Source organism: Pseudophryne corroboree, chromosome 1 (genome assembly GCF_028390025.1).
Source record: "Pseudophryne corroboree isolate aPseCor3 chromosome 1, aPseCor3.hap2, whole genome shotgun sequence".
In the NCBI taxonomy this organism is placed as follows: Eukaryota; Metazoa; Chordata; class Amphibia; order Anura; family Myobatrachidae; genus Pseudophryne; species Pseudophryne corroboree.
The window spans coordinates 806972925-806994418 of NC_086444.1; the positions used below are offsets into that span (position 1 = coordinate 806972925).

At 43.2% G+C, this 21494-nt stretch overlaps 1 protein-coding gene and 1 pseudogene across 2 annotated transcripts in view; both read right to left on the reverse strand.

Annotated features, from left to right (window-relative positions):
- Positions 1-989: 989 nt before the first annotated feature.
- On the reverse strand, positions 990-1107 carry LOC134948506 (5S ribosomal RNA; annotated as a pseudogene).
- Positions 1108-15742: 14635 nt separating this feature from the next.
- The window catches only part of HADH (hydroxyacyl-CoA dehydrogenase), a 136818-nt gene continuing 131066 nt past the window's right edge, over positions 15743-21494 (reverse strand). For both annotated transcript variants that reach the window (XM_063919154.1, XM_063919147.1), the window contains exons 7-8: positions 17830-17946; positions 15743-16126 (exon numbers count right to left, since the gene is read on the reverse strand). In XM_063919154.1, coding sequence (XP_063775224.1) covers positions 16008-16126; positions 17830-17946 — 236 coding nt within the window. In that variant the 3' untranslated portion in view covers positions 15743-16007. The remainder of the gene's footprint in view (positions 16127-17829; positions 17947-21494) is intronic.

The following is a 21494-nucleotide window of genomic DNA, read 5'->3' on the forward strand; positions in this document are numbered from 1 at the left end:
AGACTGAGTTGTATAGTGGGAGGAGCAGGGTTCCTTGGGGGACCAAAAAGGGGTCCGTCCACTACACAAAGTGCATCAGGGAAGCAAGATATGCCTATATACTAGATCTCCAACCAACGTAAATTAATGAACAACTATCATTCTAATTTACCATCCTCATCCTGTAGAGAAGCACGGGTATTCAGCTATCTACAATGTTATTTATAAAGTGTGTTTAATATTTACATTTATTTTTGTAAACAGACATTCTTAAAATCCGGGGCATCGCCGAGTACTCCAGCTAGTCTACTATATAAAAGTGAAAATTTGTCCTTCTGTCTTTCTATACAAGTGAAGATTGTGAAATTTTACATACGAGCGTATTAAAACATGGCGGAGGCAACTAAAACAATTTTAAATCCCTAGCACTCCTAGGGGGCAGACAGCAGCACAGAGTATTTCAGGAGACAGCATAACTCCGAAATTGCTGGAGCAATGTACTCAAAAATTGGTACACATCTGCCTTACAATCTGGCAACAAACACTGTGGGGGTCAGATACCCCTAGCACCCCTAGGGGTGGGACAGCAGCACAGAGTATTTCAGGAGACAATAGTAGGCGAAAAAGACTCTTTTTGGGAGCACTCATTTGAAAATATAGAAATTACAATAAAGTTGAATTCATATTGAATGTATGTGCATTTAGTTATTAAAAGCTAACTTTTATTCCTTCTTTCTTGCAAAATGTAAGTCCTGATACAATATTGTGATAAAAACTTGAGTACCTGTTTAACAAATGAGGATAAAGTAGTTGAGGTGAAATATTTGATAAATTGAGTATTCCAATATTTAATTCTATGGAATATATTGCTCACTGAGTGTGGGAGGACTGTTACAGGATACAGTTTGTGCCATTTCTATGTAAGAATGGGGAAAAAATGATGGAAAAGAGGGGGGGGGGGGAGAGAGGAAATATCCCCAAAGAAAGATCAACAAAGTCTCCTGTAATGAGGCCCCTGGCACCTGGTATTCCCAGGGGGTGTCCCATCCAGGTACTGACCAGGCCTATCCTGCTTAGCTTCCGAGATTGGACAAGATTGGGCGCATTCAGGAGGGTGTGGCCGTGGGCCGATTTTTTAAGAGTGTTGGAAAAAGATTTTTGGTTATGAAAAAATCAATGCTAGTCACAAAACTCATCCTGTAAAATATGAGACACATTAATATGAAAACTTGATAAATGTAATAAATAAATAAAGGTATTAACATCCAAATTACTCAAATAAATTACTTATTAAATGTGGATGCTGAGCTCAAGACTGGCTCTAAAGTTATCTTATGCAATAAAATTCAGACTGCTGATATAAAGGTAGCACATTCCGCTATTATCAATAATCAAATGCCTAAGAAATCAGAAAGCTGGTATAAAAGTAACACATTCCCCTATTGTCAAAGAAGATGCGTGTAAATAACACGAAGAGCTCAAAGCTGGCTATAAGATTCTCTGCCTGTTGATGAACTGCCTGTCGTGTGCAATGGTCATAACCTCTGGTAGTACTCTGCCTATGTAACACAACCCTTCAGAGCTCGGAGTAAGCCACTTGTACGCTTTCCTTCCACATATGAAATAGGCATCATCTGGAAGAACATAGGGGACAAAATGCAACAAGATCATATCACAAATTTTTCTCACGAAGAAACCGGTCCCCAGCTCTCCCATCTGTTCAGTACAAGTATCGGGCTGGATGATGTGGGCACAATATACCTGTGTCACTTTTCCAGCCCACATGGTTTTGATCCCACGTGTATACCTGTATTGGTAGTACCTCCCACTTGTGACTATCCTACGTACAAGTTGATGGGTACTTTATCAGCCCTATGTGAGAAGGTCATTGTCTGATTGCACCATGTCACTTCCCAATTTCCTGGTTTCTGGAAATTGGACACGTTAAAACACAGTAGTGACCTATCTACGTGGTACTGGTGGAGCTTCAAGCTAGGGGGCCTAGATATATTGAATTTCCTGTCCACCGGTCTCCCCCCCATGTAATTCGTGTTCCTCATTCACTGTTAAGGGGTATGGCACTAATCCTGATTTACTCTGTCCTTGAGGTACTTGTGAGCACACCCAGCATTCCGTTTGGTTTAAGACCTGTCAAAGTCGAAAAATATTGTAATGCATATGCCCTGTACTAACCCCATGCACATGCCCGCTGCTCGTGCACTCAGTCCGCTGTGCGTGCACATATCCGCAATTTGCCTGTCAGGTTTCTGTATGGCTGTCAGAAGCCTCTTAATGTATGACGCATGTGCTACAGGTGTGCCAGCTGCCGTCATGAAATTTCTGAGGCGCCACAGGGCCCCGAAATCATGCACCATTCCAAAGGCATACCTAGAGTCCGTGTATATATTAGCTGACTTACCCTTTGCCAACTCACATGCTCTGGTCAGTACTACCAGCTCAGCGACTTGTTTTGAGTGAGGTGGACCAAGGTGTTCAGCTTCTATGATACCTTCATCATCTACAACTGCGTATCCGGTGCACAGGTCTCCCGAGTCCGTCTGTCTGTGGCAACTACCGTCAGTGTAGAAGGTAAAGTCTACTCCTTCCAGTGGGTTGTCACTGATGTCAGGTCTCACAGTGCAAGTCTGGTTCAGGTATTCCATACAATCATGTGCATCAGTGTCTGCACTAAATCATCCTTCACCATCATTCTCACCCTCCACGCTTTGTGCCTGACAAATCACACTCGGCAAATAAGTTGCAGGATTTAGTGTGCTGCACCTCGTTATGGTGATGTTTACAGGGGCCATCAGTGATAGTTCCCACTTTGTAAACCGAGCAGATGAGACATGTCTGGTTTGGGTGGAGTTTAGCAAGGCTGATACTGCATGTGGTGTATAGATTGTCAGGTCGTGTCCTAACACTACGTCTTCGCTTTTACTTACCAACAAAGCTATGGCTGTAACACTCCGTAGGCAAGTGGGGAGTGACCATGCTACAGTGTCCAATTGTGCACTGTAGTAGGCTACCGGTCTGCTGGCATCACCGTGTTTCTGGGTTAAGACCCCTGCCGCACACCCAGAGCTTTCGGTACCGTACAACTCAAAGGGTTTTTCGTAATTTGGCATCCCCAATGCTGGTGCTTGTGACAAACACTCTTTTAGTCTCTCAAACGCCAGTTCAGACTCTTCTGTATGAGAGACCCATTCTGGTTTGTTTGAAGAGACCATTTCTTGCAGTGGTAGTGTCAGAATAGAGAACCCTGGAATCCAATTCCGACAATACCCGCACATTCCTAGAAAGGTGCAAATTTGTTGCTGGGTTTGCGGCAGAGTCATGTCGCGGATGGCCTGTATTCTGTCTGTGGTCAGGTGTCTGAGTCCTTGCATCAAGCAGTGTCCCAAGTATTTAACTTTAGTCCGGCACAACTGCAACTTATCCTTAGAAACCTAGTGTCCTGTCTGTGAGAGATGAACCAGAAGTTGTTTAGTGTCTGCCAGGGATGACTCGAATGAGTCAGAGCATAACAACAAGTCATCAACATATTGTATCAGCACCGATCCATTCTCAGGTTGAAAGGATTGCAAACAGTCATGTAGGGCCTGGGAGAAAATACTTGGGCTGTCAATGAAACCGTGGGGGAGACGGGTCCAGGTGTACTGTACTCCCCTGTAGGTGAAAGTGAAGAGGTACTGGCTGTTAGGTTGAAGAGGGACAGAAAAGAAAGCAGAACAGAGGTCGATGACAGTGAAGTACTTAGAGGTGGAGGGAATCTGCATGAGGATGACCGCTGGATTGGGCACTACGGGGAATTGGCTCTCGACTATCTTGTTAATCCCCCTTAGATCCTGCACTAGCCTGTAAGCCCTCCCCCCACTCTTTTTCACAGGGAAGATGGAACTGTTGGCTGAGCTGGACGTCCTGACTAGGATGCCCTGCTGTAGCAGCCGTTCTATGACAGGGTATACTCCTAATTCCACCTCTGGTTTCAGAGGGTACTGGCGGATTTTTGGAGCTATCCTGCCATCTTTTATTTGTACTACTACTGGGGCTACATTTGCCATCAATCCAGTGTCCTGTCCATCTTTGGTCCAAAGGGAACCCGGTATTTGTGAGATCATTTCCTCTACCTGCGATGGACATGTGTCTATAACGGTGGAGTATAACATTAGCCTTTGAGGGGTGTCTAATATGTCTTGTACTTCCTGTGCATGGTTCTCAGGGATATCTAAGAAGACACCCTCAGGAGTACAATATATGACACACCGCATTTTACACAACAAATCTCTGCCAAGTAGATTAGTCGGAGCCGATGCAGCCAACAGGAAAGAATGTTTGGTATGCAAGGGCCCTATCGTAATCTCTGCAGGTCTACTCAAAGGGTACTGCTGCACCTTTCCCATTACTCCCATTGCCGAAATAATTTTTTATTCGTGGTCGTTACACCTGTGGTGGAGTTTAGCACTGATCTGGCCGCCCCTGTATCTACAAGAAAAGGTTGTGGTATGCCAGCTACATTGACCATGACTTCAGGTTCATCTCCAAGGCCAGCAATCAATTTCAATGGCTGCAGACTACAGGTATGACCTGACCCCTATTGTGGTTTTGGGCCCTCCCGCAGAGCATTGGCAGCTACTATATGTGCGGGGGATAGCTGTGGACTTTCGGGGGTCTGCCAATACCTCCTTGGTGGGTACCTCCTTGTTTCCCCTCTATGCAGCTCGTAATCTCTCCTATGTGTTCCCTGATCCCGTCTATGTGTTTTGTACCATGGCTCGTATTCTGGTCTAGGCGGTCTATATTTATTATGTGTCCCATTATTCCTACAATCCTTGGCAAAGTGCCCTTCTTTCCTGCAAATAAAATATATTATTGACCTTTTCCAATCATCAATGGTCTGGAGTTTAGGTTGGTTGGACATCCCTTCAAGAGCTTGTATACTTACCAGCATCAACCTATCCCCTTGCGACTCCCTGTGCTTAATGATGTTTCGGTCGTGTTCGATTGCAGACTCTCTAAGTGCAGCTACCGTAATACCTCTCCAATTTGGCAGAGAGGTTTGCACTCTGGTCCTCAATGCTTCCTTTAGCCCGTCCATTAGTAGAGACAGCTACCTCCAAGTGGTTGGCATTTTCTTTTATATCCTCAATCCCAGTGTATCTAGCCATTTCCTGTAAAGCTCTATGAAAATACTCGGATGCCGTTTTACTTTCTTTCTGTCTTATGGAGAAAATTTTATTTCACTTGACAACAGTGGGTAAATACAACCCTAGTTGTATGTTAATTTGCCTTACATTCTCCTGGCTATATTCATCAGTGAGTGGCACTTCTGCATCTAGTTTGCAGTCTGTTATAAATTTTGTGATGTCAATATTAGAGGGTAGACTCACTCTTAACACTATCCGCCAATCTTTGTTTGTGGGCTCATAGGCATTGCCCAATTCTTTAATAAATTTCTGGCATCCGAATAGATCTTTTCTGGGATCGGGGAATTCTGACATAATTGACCTCAGTTCTGTTTGGGACCATGGACAATGCATTGCAATGTTCCTGATAGGGGTTACTCCCTGATTATCAGTTTTCCCATTGGGGACTGCAATCACCCTGGCTGGGTTTAACTCAACCACTTCATTTCTGTTTGTCTCTATAATACGGGGGGCTACTGTCTCTTCATAATGGACGGTCCCATACTTACCGGTGGATATGACCTCACCCGCCCCTCCACTGGGGGAGCATCGCCACAGCTCTTACCGGTTGAGCCGTGCCCACCTGAGTGTCCTGTATGGTAGCTGCTAGGGAGAGGGCTGAGATCATGCTGGGCTCGTCGTCTTCCTCACAACCATGGGGAGAATTTAAAACAGGATACAACTTGCAGGGATTAGGGTTAGTACAATTGTTATGCATGTTCCTATTATTTACCGATGTACCATTGGTTTTAGCTGTTGTCTCTCCATCAACATATGGCAGTGGTGGTGCGCTTGCATTTACATTCCTGTCTGGTTTGGAACTTGCTGTGCAAGCAAGCTCCCTTTGCATGTCTCCCTCTTGTTGCCATATGTTCAAACAGTCGTTATGTCTAATCCTTTGTTTCTTAGATTGATCAGACATATTCTATTCCTTACGTTCTGCAGTACCTCTGGTCCAAAACTACCCACCCTAGGAAATGATGCCCTATCATCAGCAGTCATACATACCCACTCATCACAAAAAGCCTCTCCGTGTGGACCATACTTCCCACACATTATCAACCGAGCAGACCCTCTTGGCCTAAGCTCTCCAGCCTGAACCCTGGCTGACGAACGTTTCTCGCTTGTACACTTGGCTCCCATCTATCCCCAAATGAACAATACGAGCAAACAGTGAAAGTCCTCAGAGTTCTCCCACCAACTCCTTCTCCGCTGGCCGTACCACGACTCACTCCAATAGTGACCACCGCGTACCCAGTGAGGAGCCTACCAGCTCCTGGTTTCTATCCACTGGAAGTTTTGTAGGATGAGACACAAATTATCAATCACCCTTTCCAGTGAATGTCTACCTAGGAAGATTTCCTGAGAGAGTCAGCAAAAAATTCCTTTTACTATACACAAATCACGTTTGCGTATGCTTTACACAACGCGTATGATGACGCAATTTATGCAAAAGAATGCAAATGGTATCACGTTGCGCCACGTATTGCACACACAAATGCATGGTCCAATCGCACAGCTTATAGATACTTGATATCTATACGTCCTACAATCACTGGAGTCGAATTCACAAGCTGCGCTCCACAGCCGGAGCGTAATACTAAAACCTCACAATCTATCACGCTCCTTTGCACGTTTCAAAACACACACACTACGTGCCTCAACACCTGCTTAATACGAAAGGTTGCGACCCTTACACGCCGCCGAGTCTCTGCCAGCTCAGCATCTCCACGGGATTCCTGGTTTCCGGGGTTCAATACGTCCACTCCTACCTTCCACTCACTCTAATACACAATGTTTTTCTATACAGAAAAATATCACTCCCTTTGATTGATAGCTTGTCCCAGAGGTAGTACACATTAAACAAACTATTATTGTAATCTGCTTTTAAAATCGGATAGTTATTTGCTATTGTATAACTACAAATCCTTTACCCCGCCTTAACTTGAACTGCTATCGTGTGGTTATAACTTGCGCTCGCTGCTTCACGTAACCGTGCGTATGCATGCAACCGTGCGTTCCCGCGCTACGTTCGCATTCCCGTATGCTTACCACACACAATGTGCCACGTGTTCACCGTGCATTCGCGCCTAAATATACCACACTTATCACGATAAATGTGAGCAACAAAATGCTGCTGCCCACTTACACAATACACAGTTGTTCCTCACACTCCCCGGAAGTCGCCCCCAAAGGTAATCCTCCTTTGAGTGTTTACCTAAACTTTTGTTTCGTGTTATTTAAAATTACTCCCTTAACAAACTATATCAAATATATAACAAATAAACGTATCTGACTTTATACAGATCTATAATGACTATTATAACCTATGGCAACAATATGTGAGAATGTATGCAAACTATCGGTACGCTATGTGCGCGCTTTCATGCCAAAAATTACACACACACACAAAATAATAAACAGCTTTTTTCCTGTTTGTCCCCCGGTTTGCACCAGCACCTCTAAGACTATACAGAACAGACGTGGTCTGATAACACAAGATAGTTTTAAACACAATACAAAATTACTTAAGATGCGTCTCCACCCTTTGTTGGTAGACCAAGGTCTGTTGTGCCCTGCAAGTCCGTAAGTATGCGGTGAACCCGGATGAGCTCCCAACTGTTAAATTCGTTTAACTTTCAGGAAAAAGCAGTACCTTATTAAACAAGGGTTTGGGCCGCTGCGGCCAACTAAATGTATGCGATAAACCTCTATAAAATGTATGCACGTTGCGTAGGCACGCCGACACGCTGTGAGCACAACGCAGCTACACGTGTGGGTGAATACACTTTAAACCCTTAACAGGAATGGAATGCGACACCAATTGTATATGTTATGTTGTGGTCCAACGCAGCATCAAATATTTACTAAAAGGGAATGCACATAGAAATGCAACAATACAAGAGAAGAGCTACAACTAAGAGTACATACGTTTGTTCGCCTGCGCCACCCGGATTCGGTCCTCAGTCAGTCTAGCAAGATGACCTTCAGAGAATTAGACTGGGACCGGCCAGGAGGCCTGGCTTTTATACAATTGTCCAAAACATAATACAAAGGAAACTGTAAGCTCTTCTTTCACAGGTCAAAGGGCTGGTCATTTACAGTATGTGAGGGGTCATAGGTCGGATTGATAGGTGGGAGATGCTTGGTCCAGGTGTACTTGCAGATGTCCTCCACTGGGTTCCTGCCGAATATCAGGAGTACAGTAATTAGTGTGATATTAATATTGTATTCCTGCGCATATCTATGCGCAGGAGCATGCTATAATCTGCAAACTGAGATCGGAATGTAGCCCTTGAAATACTGTATATCTGGATAACAAACACTATGTCCTAACCTAATTCTGTCCCCTCACATCCTGTAAAGTTGAATATCTCTATTGTTCCATTTCTGAAGTAAATGTAACTTGCTTGTGTGGTGTGTGTAGACTATGTGTAAATTATGCACTATGTGGATAGAATATCAGATATGTCTCTGTGACTTTTCCATGCGAATGCGTATGCTACCGTATTTACTCATACCACGCGCTAATATGCAGGGCTTCGTGAGCCAATGTACGCAGCGTGTGGGTATGCGCACGGAGGCCACTCTGTGTGGTATTTGCACGTGATGGATGTGGGTATAATATTTTCGACTTCGACAGCTGCCCTCAGTGAGCAATATATTCCATAGAATTAAATATTGGAATACTCAATTTATCAAAGATTTCACCTCAACTACTTGAACCTCATTTGTTAAACAGGTACTCAAGTTTTTATAACAATATTGTATCAGAACTTAATTTTACAAGAAACAAGGAATACATTAGGTTTTAATAACTAAATATACATATAGTCAATATAAATTCAACTTTATTGTAATTTCTATATTTTCAAAGGAGTGCTCCCAAAAAGAGACTTTTTGTCTTTTTCTCCTACTATTGTACCCATGTTTACAAAACAGTGGGAGCACCGCCAATATAATACTGTTTTTTTAAAAAATGTATCAATATAACAGTCAATACATTGGTATATGTAAATATATTCTTCTTTAATTGGTTTTGGGTTAGTGCGGATACAAATATTTTTTTATATCTATTTCAGGAGACAGCATAACTCCCGAATGCCTGGACCAATTTACAACAAACTTGGTACACATGTGACTTACTAGCTGGGAACAAACACTGTTGCACCCTAGGGGTGACACAGCAGCACAGAGTTTTTCAGCAGACAGCATAACTCTGGAATGCTTGAAGCAATTTACACCAAACTTGCTACACATATAACTTACACTCTGGGATCAAAAACTGTTGGGGTAACACACCACTAGCACCCCTAGGGGTGGGCAAGCAGCACAGACTATAACAGGACACACATGATATGTCAGTGATGACATGGCTGCATGTGACAGGGCCAGTGACATGATGTGAAGAGGGGAATGCAGGTAGCACAAACCCACACACTGAGAGTTCTATAGTGGAAGTAGCACAGCCCCCCAGCAGCACAGAGTATATCAGGAGATACATAATGTGCTACGCTATATAAGAAACTATAAAAAAAAAAATTGTTAATTTCACAGGGGCACTGATATGATGTGAGGAGGGGAATGGAGGCAGCAGGAAGCCACAGACAGAGTTGTATAGTAGGAAGAGCAGGGTCCTTTGGAGGAACAAAAAGGGGTCCGGCCACTACACAAAGTGAGTCAGGGAAGCAAGATATGCCTATATACTAGATCTCCAACCAACGTAAATTAACGAACAATTATCATTCTAATTTACCATCCTCATCCAGTAGCAAAGCACGGGTATTCAGCTATCTACAATGTTATTTATACTGTGTGTTTAATATTTACATTTATTTTTGTCAGCAGACATTCTTAAAATCCCGGGCAATGCCGGGTACTCCAGCTAGTATATATATATATATATATATATATATATATATACATACATACATACATACATATAATTCAATCAATTGTACAGGGGAATAGGAGCAATCCCACTGTATGTTTGATGATCTGTGCTGTCCTCTGTGGCACCCTATCTTGAGCAGCGTGCAACTGTCCCGTGGCTAGCTAGGCAGCTGTCATCATGCTGTCACGATGATAGGCCTATTTGATGTGGAGGACTAGGACTGTAGGCCCATCCATGCCATTGTTAATCGGGCCATGCCCACACTATGTGTTTCCCCATCTATGGTTCCACGTACCCAGCTGGTAAAGTTTAGTGCTGGTTGATGGAAAATCAGGGGGAAACTACCCTCTTTATGTTCACTACCAACCTATGCTTAAAGGCTTATGGCTGGATATAATCCTTGGGGTGGACTCGAGGTGATAAAAAAAATGTTATGTACAGGAATTTTGCATGTGTAATAAATAAGTATGGAAAGATCGTAGGAGGGATCTATGCAGTGCTTTCTACAAACACAATAATTGGATTTGCACTTAGTATATCTGGGGTTTGTAACGTTTTACTAGTGGAAAATCGTGATGCCATTTTCTGTTCTAAAGTGTGGTTTTGAATTTAGTAAAACCGCCGTGTGCAATCTCACTAGGATATTAAATCCGTTGCATAGTACATATGCCCCCTTATCTTAGAAATGCTATCCTTATTACCATATGATAAGAGCCCTTTTCCAATAAGCTAAAACTATTTCCCTCCTTTGAACATTGATGTATATTTGAGTATATTTACATCTGCAATTTATAGATTATAAAGTCACTGGTGCAACAGCATCTTCTGTGAAGTGTTTTTCAGTTTGCAATTTATATACTGTAACATAGTAACATGAGGTTGAAAAAAGACATTTGTCCATTGAGCTCAACCTATTTTTGTTCTCCTATGCATGATTAGTCTAAAATTTTTGATTGATGCTGATGTCAACCGTTGCAGTTTATCCCTTTTTGTGGTAACTATACATAAGTATTTAGTGCACTTTAGGGTTTGTTATCTCTATTTATATATGATTTTATATACCTTTTATAGCACTGAAAAAATGTTTATATAAATCTAGAAATTTGTAGTCTGCGGAGAACACTGGTGTGGGTAGATCTTCCCCTATTTAGATCAGATTGAATCACACTACATATTAAAGGTGCTGTATACCTCAATCAATATCAATTATTGAAATGTAGAACATGTAAAGGAATTCCAAGTAAATGAAATTATTTCCAGCTTTCTGTAGTCTGGATTTGAAGCAAACTAGATAAGACGGTGGAAGCCCATTTAATAGCTGTAGATGGTAATCAATCTAATCACCAGGAAAATTGCCCTACACCGACCAGATAACTGTAGATTATTACCAGATTTGCTCTTTTATAGTAGGCAGTATGACAACAAAATGGGGTGAACATAACACTATCTAGGTAAGACTGAGTGGGGCCCTGCTTGACACATGACTGAGCCATTAGCAATGTGACAGACCCAAGCAAGTAGCTTTGCTGCGTCAATTACAGGAAGAGCTTGTTTCCCACCTCAAAAACTTCTAAGAACAGGTAATGTCTCGAACTGTTAATAAACAAGAAGTGCCGCCTAGAACGTTAAAGCTGCATGTGGAGCTTCCTTCCTTGCACTGTTTTCAAAAACAGCAAATTGTGTGTCATTGCTGGCTGATGTGTATCTATCACTGTGCAGGCTGTTTCCTGCCGTCAGGCTAAATCTTATAACAGGACATATAAAGTGAACAGCGTGTCACAAATGTAAAAATTCAGTTTTCTTCCAGGTAAACTGGGCTTAACATGCTTACTTATTGAACGTTAATCTGAACTAGTGACCAATCAGTGAAGTAACCTAAAGCTATTCACAGTATGTATTTATTAATACTGATACAAGGAACAAAACTGCACCAAAATCATATTTGCAAAATAATTGCTCTCCTGGAATTTCCCCAAATTTGGGATGTCGCTCCGGCTCCCAGCAGTGTAGACAACCCTCCTGCATCCCGTCCACTTCTCCTGTGACATTGAATTCTGGAGCCTTGTACTAAATCCAACAATTTTTTTTTATACTTGTTTTAGAAGCTTACACTAAAATTCACTTTGTGATGGACTGTGTATAAAATATAGCTGTAAGTGCTCTTTATTTACAATACTAAATATTCACTTGCACATGAAATTATTAGATAAAATATACTGCCATCTCTGTCTAGTATTAAAATATTTTAATATCCGTGAGGTGTATTGAAATCCAGCAATGCATGAAGTGCCTTAATTTGTTTGTTTCTTGTAAATCTGATTAAGATAGACACCTGTGCCACTTTGCTCATTTCCACCCCAGTGCCATATTCTTTGGTAGATTGCCACCTAGCAACAGCAAGGGAGATTTCCGATTCTTCACTGACAGACAGGGGAGTGACATTTTCCCATCACTAACATAGACCTGCATACTCTCCTGGCCAACAGGAAGAGAGGGCAACATGCCACCGAGCCACCCATTCACTGAGTGAAGTTGGATGGTCCAGGCGGCTGATGACGCAGTTTGTGCTGAATTGCATCATTTTAGCCAAGCTCTACAATGCCTTTAATATAGGAATTGTATAGCGAGTGTTGTGGCCACAATGATGCGACCACCACGCCCTGTGCTGCCTTAGATGTTTAGCCACGCTCCCACGCAGTCTCCTATGCTGTATCATACCCATCTGCACCGCTTAGCTGGCTGTCATCTCCCGAAGTGCCAGCAAATCGGACCTGAACCTACCCAGCAGGCTAGATTGTGTACAGGTCTCATGTAAACTAGCCGCTGGGGGCAGGGCTACTACTCATTGAATCAGATAATGGGGTCTATGCACTAAAGCCTTTGAGAGCAATTAAATGGACAGAGATAAAGTACCAGCCAATCAGGTCCTAACTGTCATGTTACAGGCTATGTTTGAAAAAATGACAGGAGCTGTTTTGCCGACATTTCTCTCACTCCATGGCTTTAATACATAGACCCCATTATCTCTCAGTGCTTAATGATGGATGATGCAGTCTCAGGGCCTAATTCAGACATGATCGCTCGCTAGGGTTTTTTTTGCACTGCTGCGAACAGATAGTCGCCAACCACTGGGGAGTGTATTTGCGCTTTGCAAGTGTGCAAACGCATGTGTAGCAGAGATGTACAAACAGATCTTGTGTAGTCTCTGAGTAGCCCAGGACTTACTCAGCCGCTGCAAACACTTCAGCCTGTCCGGGACCGAAATTTACGTCAGGAACCCTCCCTGCAAACGCATGGACACGCCTGCATTTTTCCAACCACTCCCAGAAAACGGTCAGTTACCACCCAATCTCCTTGCGATCACCCATGCGAATGGATTCTTCGCACAAACCCATCGCTGAGTGGCGATCTGCTTTGTACCTGTGCGACGCGCCTCGTATTGCGGCACATACACATGCACAGTTCTGACCTGATCGCAGCGCTGCAAAAAATGCTAGCGAGCGATCAGGTCTGAATTACCCCCTCAGTCTCTGACTGGCACACTTTTCTCCTCATACAAGGCGTGTGCAATAAGTTTTCAGATGTGCAATGCATAAGTAGAGTAGACACAATCGGACTGGTTGTGAACTGTAATCTGACTAAAGTTCTTGTGAAATGTCAAGGTATAGGGGGTAATTCAGGGTTGATCGCAGCAGCAAATTTTTTAGCAGTTGGGCAAAACTATGTGCTCTGCAGGGGGGGGCAGATATAACATGTGCAGAGAGTTAGATTTGGGTGTGGTGTGTTCAAAGTGAAATCTAAATTACAGTGTAAAAATAAAGCAGCCAGTATTTACCCTGCACAGAAACAAAATAACCCACCCAAATCTAACTCTCTCTGCACGTTATATCTGCCTCCCCTGCAGTGCACATGGTTTTGCCCAACTGCTAACAAATTTGCTGCTGCGATCAACTCTGAATTACGCCCATAGAACCATATAGAAGCAGCACTTCACACCAAAAAAGTCAGCATGTCCACTTCCTTCACAAACTTGTTATGGAACTCGAGAGGCCACTGGAGCACCATGATCTTCTACGATTACAAGAGTGGTCTGTGACAGAAGGAGGGTTTTGACTGACTGGAGAGGAAGCACCATCCTGAACTACTGTGTTTGAGTGGTTTGCAAAAGTTCAGCAGGAGAAGGTCCCTGGAAGACAAGGAGCGCTGCTGCCAACCTGTGTTTGCCATCACTGAGGACAACGTTGCTGCCGCGTGGGCCATAGTTGACCAGGATGACCATGGCCCAGTTAGAGAGGGAGATCGGCATCTTGTCAAGATCCAACCACTTGATACTCTACAAAAAGCTTGGCCTGAGCTAGGTTTCTGCACACTAGGTACACCATCCGCTAACTCGAGAACAGAAGGAGGCTCTGGTGACTTAGTACCACAACATGCAGGCCTGGTTTGATGGAGGTCACTTAAACGCTGTCTGGGAGATCATTAGTGGCGATGAATCCTGGAACTACAGTTTTGACCCAGAGACCAAATAACAGTAGGCGCAGTGGATCCCAGCTGGGGGTGCACTGCCACAGAAGTTCCGATGTAAGCAAACCATGGCTGATGGTGACTGTTTATTTCACCAAGACTGACCATGCAGCTATGCACCCTCACTGGGGACTGGTACGCCAGCCAATGCCTACTGCATGTGCTGGAAGCCATTGCCAGGTGCTGTCCAAGAACTTGTGCTCGTGGTGCCCTTTTCTATCACAATGCACCTGCCCACAAATACAGGAAAGTGGTGGATTTTTTGGCCCATGAACAAATCCAGGAGCTTGGTTATCCACCGTACAGACCAGACCTGGCTCTCTGCGACTTCTTCGTGTTCCCACAAATCAAGCGCAAGATGCATGGGATTCGTTTTGAGTCACCAGAAGCTGCAGTGGAGACTTTCATCCAGCATGTAGTAAATAAATATACCTGCTTCGAACTGATCCAGGTGCTTCACCAAGTGGTTTGAGCGCATGCAACTTTACATAGACTCCTCTAGTGGATACTTTGAAAAAAAAATGTACTGTTCACTCATTATTGATTAAGGCGGATTGCCTGAAAAGAATACTATACTAGTGGTTTTAAAACATTCTAGTTAGGGATGGAGAAATGACCTACTACTATGGGTCATATGAGGCCATAGCTATTGGGCAAAGGCGCATGCGAGGGTGAATTTGATGCAGATTTTCATAAAAATAAATTCTCTGGTTTGAAAGGACCAAAACAAATAATCTGTTGCTAGTTTATTGTGGAATGTTTTCTTTTTAGAATCTTTGGAACCCCATCTCTAGAAGTCCAGAATCTGTTCCAAAACGTAAGTAAAGTCATGGTTAGAAAACCTAACTTGTTTTAACTCAAATCTCTATAGCGGTCTTCTGCCTGATGACACTATCTCATCACTGACTGGATATCCCATGGGTTGGGATGGAGAGAAAGGGCTTAAGGGTGTTGTGGACTGAGAAAGTTTGGGAACTACTGCCCTATTTATTAACAGGTAAGTGCTGTACATGTATTTTCACATTAACCATGATATTGTCCAGGCCACCCCCCTTTTACTCCAAAGTCGGGGTTCCATTGAACTGTACACCAACTGACCCAAGTGAATAATCATTCTGCAGCATTACGAGTACAGGTAAACTCAATCATATTACAGCGATAAGCAGCTTATATTCTTTTTATTGGCTTCAGATTTGTTATGACATTTTAAGGTTTGTAAATCAGCTGTACAAAAGGATATTAATCATGAACAGACAATCGTTGCTCTAAGGCACTAGTGTGTGAACACGTCAGTTGCAGAAATAACAGACCACAACACGAGACGTCAATTAGCGGAAAAGGAAGCGTCACAGTCAGCATAAAGCAATGACTATAAAAAAAAAAAAAAACGTTGTATATACACATTAGCGGTGCAGTGAGCGAAATTATCTATATTTATAAAATCCTTCTCCGGTCTTCTTTCCCAGCTTCTTCTCGGCTACTAGCTTATTAAGCAATTCGCTGGGTGCAAAGAGAGGATTTTCAGGATCCACCTGGTGCCAACCTGGGCATTCAAGGGGAGGAAAAAAATAAATAAAGTTAGCATTTCATTGAGCAAAAAAATATAGTTCTTATCTATACAATTAAACATGGTCACCAGTGAAGAGGTCAGCAGATGCTTCTCAACTATTTGTGCACATAACACATAAGGGGGGTACTCACGGAGCGATCGCTGCTTAAAATCTAAGTAATCTGACTAGATTGCTTAGATTTTAAGCAGCGATCATTCCGTGTGTACCCCTCACAGCGATAGAGATGCATAGCCCCGCGCATCGCTATCGCTGGTGCACGCTCAGCACACATGGCGCTGTGCTGAGCGGGGGGAGAGATGTGTGCTGAGCGAACCGCTCAGCACACATCTCTACCCAAATCGGGCCGTAAATACGGCACGATAGGTGCGTGCAATGCACAACACAAATACATGAACACAACAGTTACAGGTACCCTAGAGCATGGATGCACAACCTGCAAGCTCATTTATTTTGTTTATTGTGGCTTTTACTATTGTTGTATATCTTTCCACAGCCCTATTTAACCTGTCTCCCACTTCCCACTGTGCAGAGACATAGAAATCCCCTCTGGGTTATCACATACTCCATAGCAACAACAAAAAAAAGACTATCTTCAGTGAGATATGCGAATGGCCGGCACAGATCTTCGTTTTTTCCAGAAGGAAGACAGCAGGAAGTGACACTGCAGTTATGTGGTCCCACAGAGGCTTAATCATTGTCGCAACACCTCAAAAAGGTCATATTTCTATTGAGTTCAAACACTTCCCAACACTTACTCAACCTATAAGAAGCCAATGAAAACCACTTCATTCATAAGTCAGAAAGTTGTTCATACAAATTAAACAGAAACACAAAAAGGGGGAACTGTTTAGACGCCCAAACAATCGTCACTATTCATTTGTTGTTTGGGCGCCCATGCACATCACACAATTCGCACCCAAACAGCTAAACCCGTCTAGGCACCCAAAGTAGGAGCTTAAAGTGCCGTGTTTGGACACATTTTTTTAATCGCACCTCAGGAGGCTGCGAGAAAAACAGTGTCCTCCCCCAAGGAGCTCGAACACCAGAAAAATGTAATTACTGCTGTTAGGCGCCCTCTAGTGGCGGCCATGAAAAAACCCCCAACCCATTTGAATCGGCCCCAAAAGATGCAATTACAGAGGTATCCTCATACATCTCGCCTCAATACGCCACGCTGCGGGAGATGTCTGGCAAGAGTGAGCTGACAAGTCCTGTGCAACTCCGTTAGCTTTGAATGTCTTTTTTATTTACAGAGATTGCATCTTCATCACACCGCAATGCAACTGGGACCAGTAGACTGTGCTGATTAATTTGATATGTGACAGTTGTACAGTATATCTGTGTGTAACGGAGTAGGTATATGCAGCACAATAAAACTTGTTACATATCAAATCAATCACCAGTGTCTCCTGGTGCGTCCTAGTAACAATGTTGCGACTAAGATGAAATTTCAGTAAAAAAAAAAAAAAAACGTAAAAAAGATGTCACCGATAGGGACCTGGTGTGCCAAGAGGGGCTGTTTGGCGCGACTGCAGCAATGATGTATGAGGACATATAGAATATTATGAAAACAAGATTTTTATTTTGCCAGTAGGAAATATAAATAAATGTTGTTCAACTAAAGATCATTTTCTTTCTGGGGAGGTAAAACAAATGAATACATGGCTGGGCATACCATCAATGATGTATTTACTGGTGTCAAGGCCAACATAATCCAGCAGTTCAAATGGACCCATTGGGTATCCAGCTCCCAATTTCATTGCCACGTCAATGTCTTCTTTTGATGCATGTCCTATAGATAGCAATATTCAGATGAGACTGTGCAGACATCACATGCTGCTGTTGGCAGCAATTTCTATTAAAAATAGCTAAACAGACAAAATATAGTTACAAGAAACGTATTCATGAAAAACCACCATTGGACAGTATGATTTACAAGTACACCTGCATTGTCAGGTAACAATACAGTGCATTATATATGAAGAATTAGTGTACAATACATCTGTAATTAGATAAATAAAAATACAGTTTACGCAAGAGGATCTGTAGCAAGTTATTTTTTAATTATACCGGATGCAGTATGATGAGTAACTTAGTAGAAGTGGATGCTACAAGCTGTATATCAGTATCCCAGGAGTATTTTGGGGGAGAAGTGTCAAGAGAGCTGGACAACCAGCAGAGAATTAGAATATACTAGGAGGAAAGGACGGGACATACTGTTAGTATACAAGGCTGGGTACACTCCAGAATGACACCTGCACAATTTGTCATATTGAAACAAATCGTACGGACTGTCTGGCATGTGGACCAGCAATCTTGCAGGGTCCGGGACAACGGGAATTCATCTTAACCATTGGCAAGTTTGTTAGTTGTTTCTGGCCTTCAAGGTGGAAGGCAAGATTTAGGTAAAAGTTATGCACTAATGTAAGAAGGAGGAGGATGAGAAAGACACAAAGGTTTTAGGTTTCTATAATGTACTGTATACCCTTTGTAGCCAAGCGTTTTCTCACCCTTGTGTTGAGCCTATTTTACCAGTTTTGCACTAGTCACATTCCAACTTGAACAGAAGAAATTAATTTGTGCGCCCAAAAATACCATTCATTTGCTCATAAGCTCCTTACATGGCAAACAAAAATTGACCCAAATTGGCTGAACTGCAGAAAGTGAACTAAAAGCAAGTAAGAAATACTTTGTGGTTCTTGCTGTGGCATTAATCTACCAAGCCACACCACCTATAAAACCTTCCACAATAATTGAGGGGAACACTGTTCTTTTTCCCCATACCCAAGATGGTAGAGATATGGAAAACAATGTGTTTTGTACTGTTGGGAGTCACGGAATAATATAAAACAAACAAACTACTAAGTGAGAACCTCATTGGAAATAGGGGCGCACCCATGAGTGCAGGTACCAGCATGGGTGAAAAAATATTGTTTAATGATCAGACAATAACCAAGTGGCCACATCATTTGAAATGGGGTACTCCCATATTTCAAATTTGGGTGTCTATGAGTTAGTGGAAATCAGGATTGGGAAGTTCCTTTCCCCATTCCTTTACTTCCTTAAGTTTTCTGCAGTGTAGTGATACAATGGGTGATCATCACACTGATCACTAGACAATAACTTCTATGTAGATAGAGGAGTCTGATACCCATTTCACATCTCCAATGTCGGATCCCACGAGGTAATCGAGAACGGGTCCTTCCCGGGTGGGATCCGGCATTGGAGACCATCTGCTGGCTTCCCGACCCTCGGTTGCAATAGCGGCAGGGGGGGGGGGGAGCAGAGGCAGCGCTGGGAAATTATCTCCGCGTCGCCTCTCCCTATCTAGTAAACGGGTTCGGGACAAATCCGTTTACGCTGCCACTGACCCGGTATTCAACCCAGGTATAACACTGCTTTATTCCCAGGTTGAATTTCCGGGTCAGTCGACCCGGGAATTTGGACATGGCCCCTTTCACACCACACACAATGACCCATGTCGACCTGGCAGTATGCCGGGTCGATACCGGGTTATTTGTGCAATGTGAAAGGGGTAACAGTGGGGTCTATGTACTACGCATTGGAGAGAGATAAAGTATCAGTCAGACAGCTTCTAACTGTCATTTTTCAAACACAGGTTGTAAACATGGCAGTTAGGATCTGATTGGCTGGTACTTTAGAGTATCTATCCCTATATTTATAGTCTTGGGAGAAAAGCTTTAATTGTTACTTCTAGAAATGATTTGTGAATATATATATATATATATATATATATATATATATATATATATATAATTATTTTTTTTTAATTACTTACCGGTAAATCCTTTTCTCGTAGTCCGTAGAGGATGCTGGGGTCCACATTAGTACCATGGGGTATAGACAGGTCCACTATGCGCCACTGGTACTTTAAGAGTTTAACAGTGTGGGCTGGCTCCTCCCTTTATGCCCCTCCTACCGGACCCAGTCTAGAACCTGTGTCAGTGGAGACAGACAACTTCGAGAGAAGGATTTTACACATATAGTGGCGAGATTCACACCAGCTCACACAAACAAGGCAAACCAAGCTAACTAGCTTGATAACTCAGCAAAAGCTGAATAACATTACTGAACTAAGTAACAACACAGTACGTAACCAAGAACAAAGCAGTACTTAACTATGTAACCACTGCAGGATAACAAAGCGCTGGGCGGGCGCCCAGCATCCTCTACGGACTACGAGTTTACGTCCTAGAGGGTGCTGGGGTCCACATTAGTATCATGGGGATGTACCAAAGCTCCCAGTACGGGAGGGAGAGTGCGGAGGCTCCTGCAGAACTGATTGACCAAACTTAAAGTCCTCAGAGGCCAAAGTATCGAACTTGTAGAACTTAGCAAACGTGCTCGACCCTGACCAAGTAGCCGCTCAGCAAAGTTGTAAAGCCGAGACTTCCCCGGGCAGCCGCCCAGGAAGAACCCACCTTACGAGCAGAGTGGGCCTTAACAGATTTTGGACACTGCAATCCTGCCGTAGAATATGCATGCTGAATAGTGAACCTGATCCAGCGAGAAATCGTCTGCTTAGAAGCAGGACACCCAATTTTCTTGGGATCATAAAGGACAAACAGAGTCCTATTTCCTGTGATGAGCAGTCCTCTTAACATAGATCTTCAAAGCCCTCACAACATCCAAGGACTCTGACGTAATCTAAGAGTCTGTAGCTAGTGGCACCACAATAGGTTGGCTGATAGGAAAAGCAGACACAACCTGAGCTCAGATCTATCTTCATGGAAGATTAAGTAGGGGCTTTTACAGGACAAAGCCCCCAATTCCGACACACGTCGAGCAGAAGCTAAGGCCAACAATGTGACAGCCTTCCACGTGAGAAACTTGACCTCAACCTCCTGTAAAAGGCTCAAACCAATCTGATTGCAGGAAATGCAAGACCACGTTAAGATCCAATGGTGCCGTCGGTGCCACAAAGGGAGGCTGGATGTGCAGAACCCCTTTCTAAAAAGTCTGACCCTCAGGAAGGGCAGCCAATTGTTTCTGGAAGAAAATGGATAAAGCCGAAATCTGGACCTTTATGGATCCCAAACGCAGGCCCATATCCACACCTGCTTGTAGGAAGAGGAGAAACCGTCCAAGTTGAAACTCCACCATAGGAAACTTCTTGGACTCACACCAAGACACATTTTTTCCAAATGCGATGATAATGTTTAGACGTTACTTCTTTCCTAGCCTGTATCAGAGTAGGAATAACCTTGCTCGGAATACCGTTCCGGACTAAGATCTGGTGTTCAACCTCCATGCCGTCAAACGTAGCCGCGGTAAGTCTTGATAAGCGAACGGCCCCTGTTGCAGAAGATCCTCGCGAAG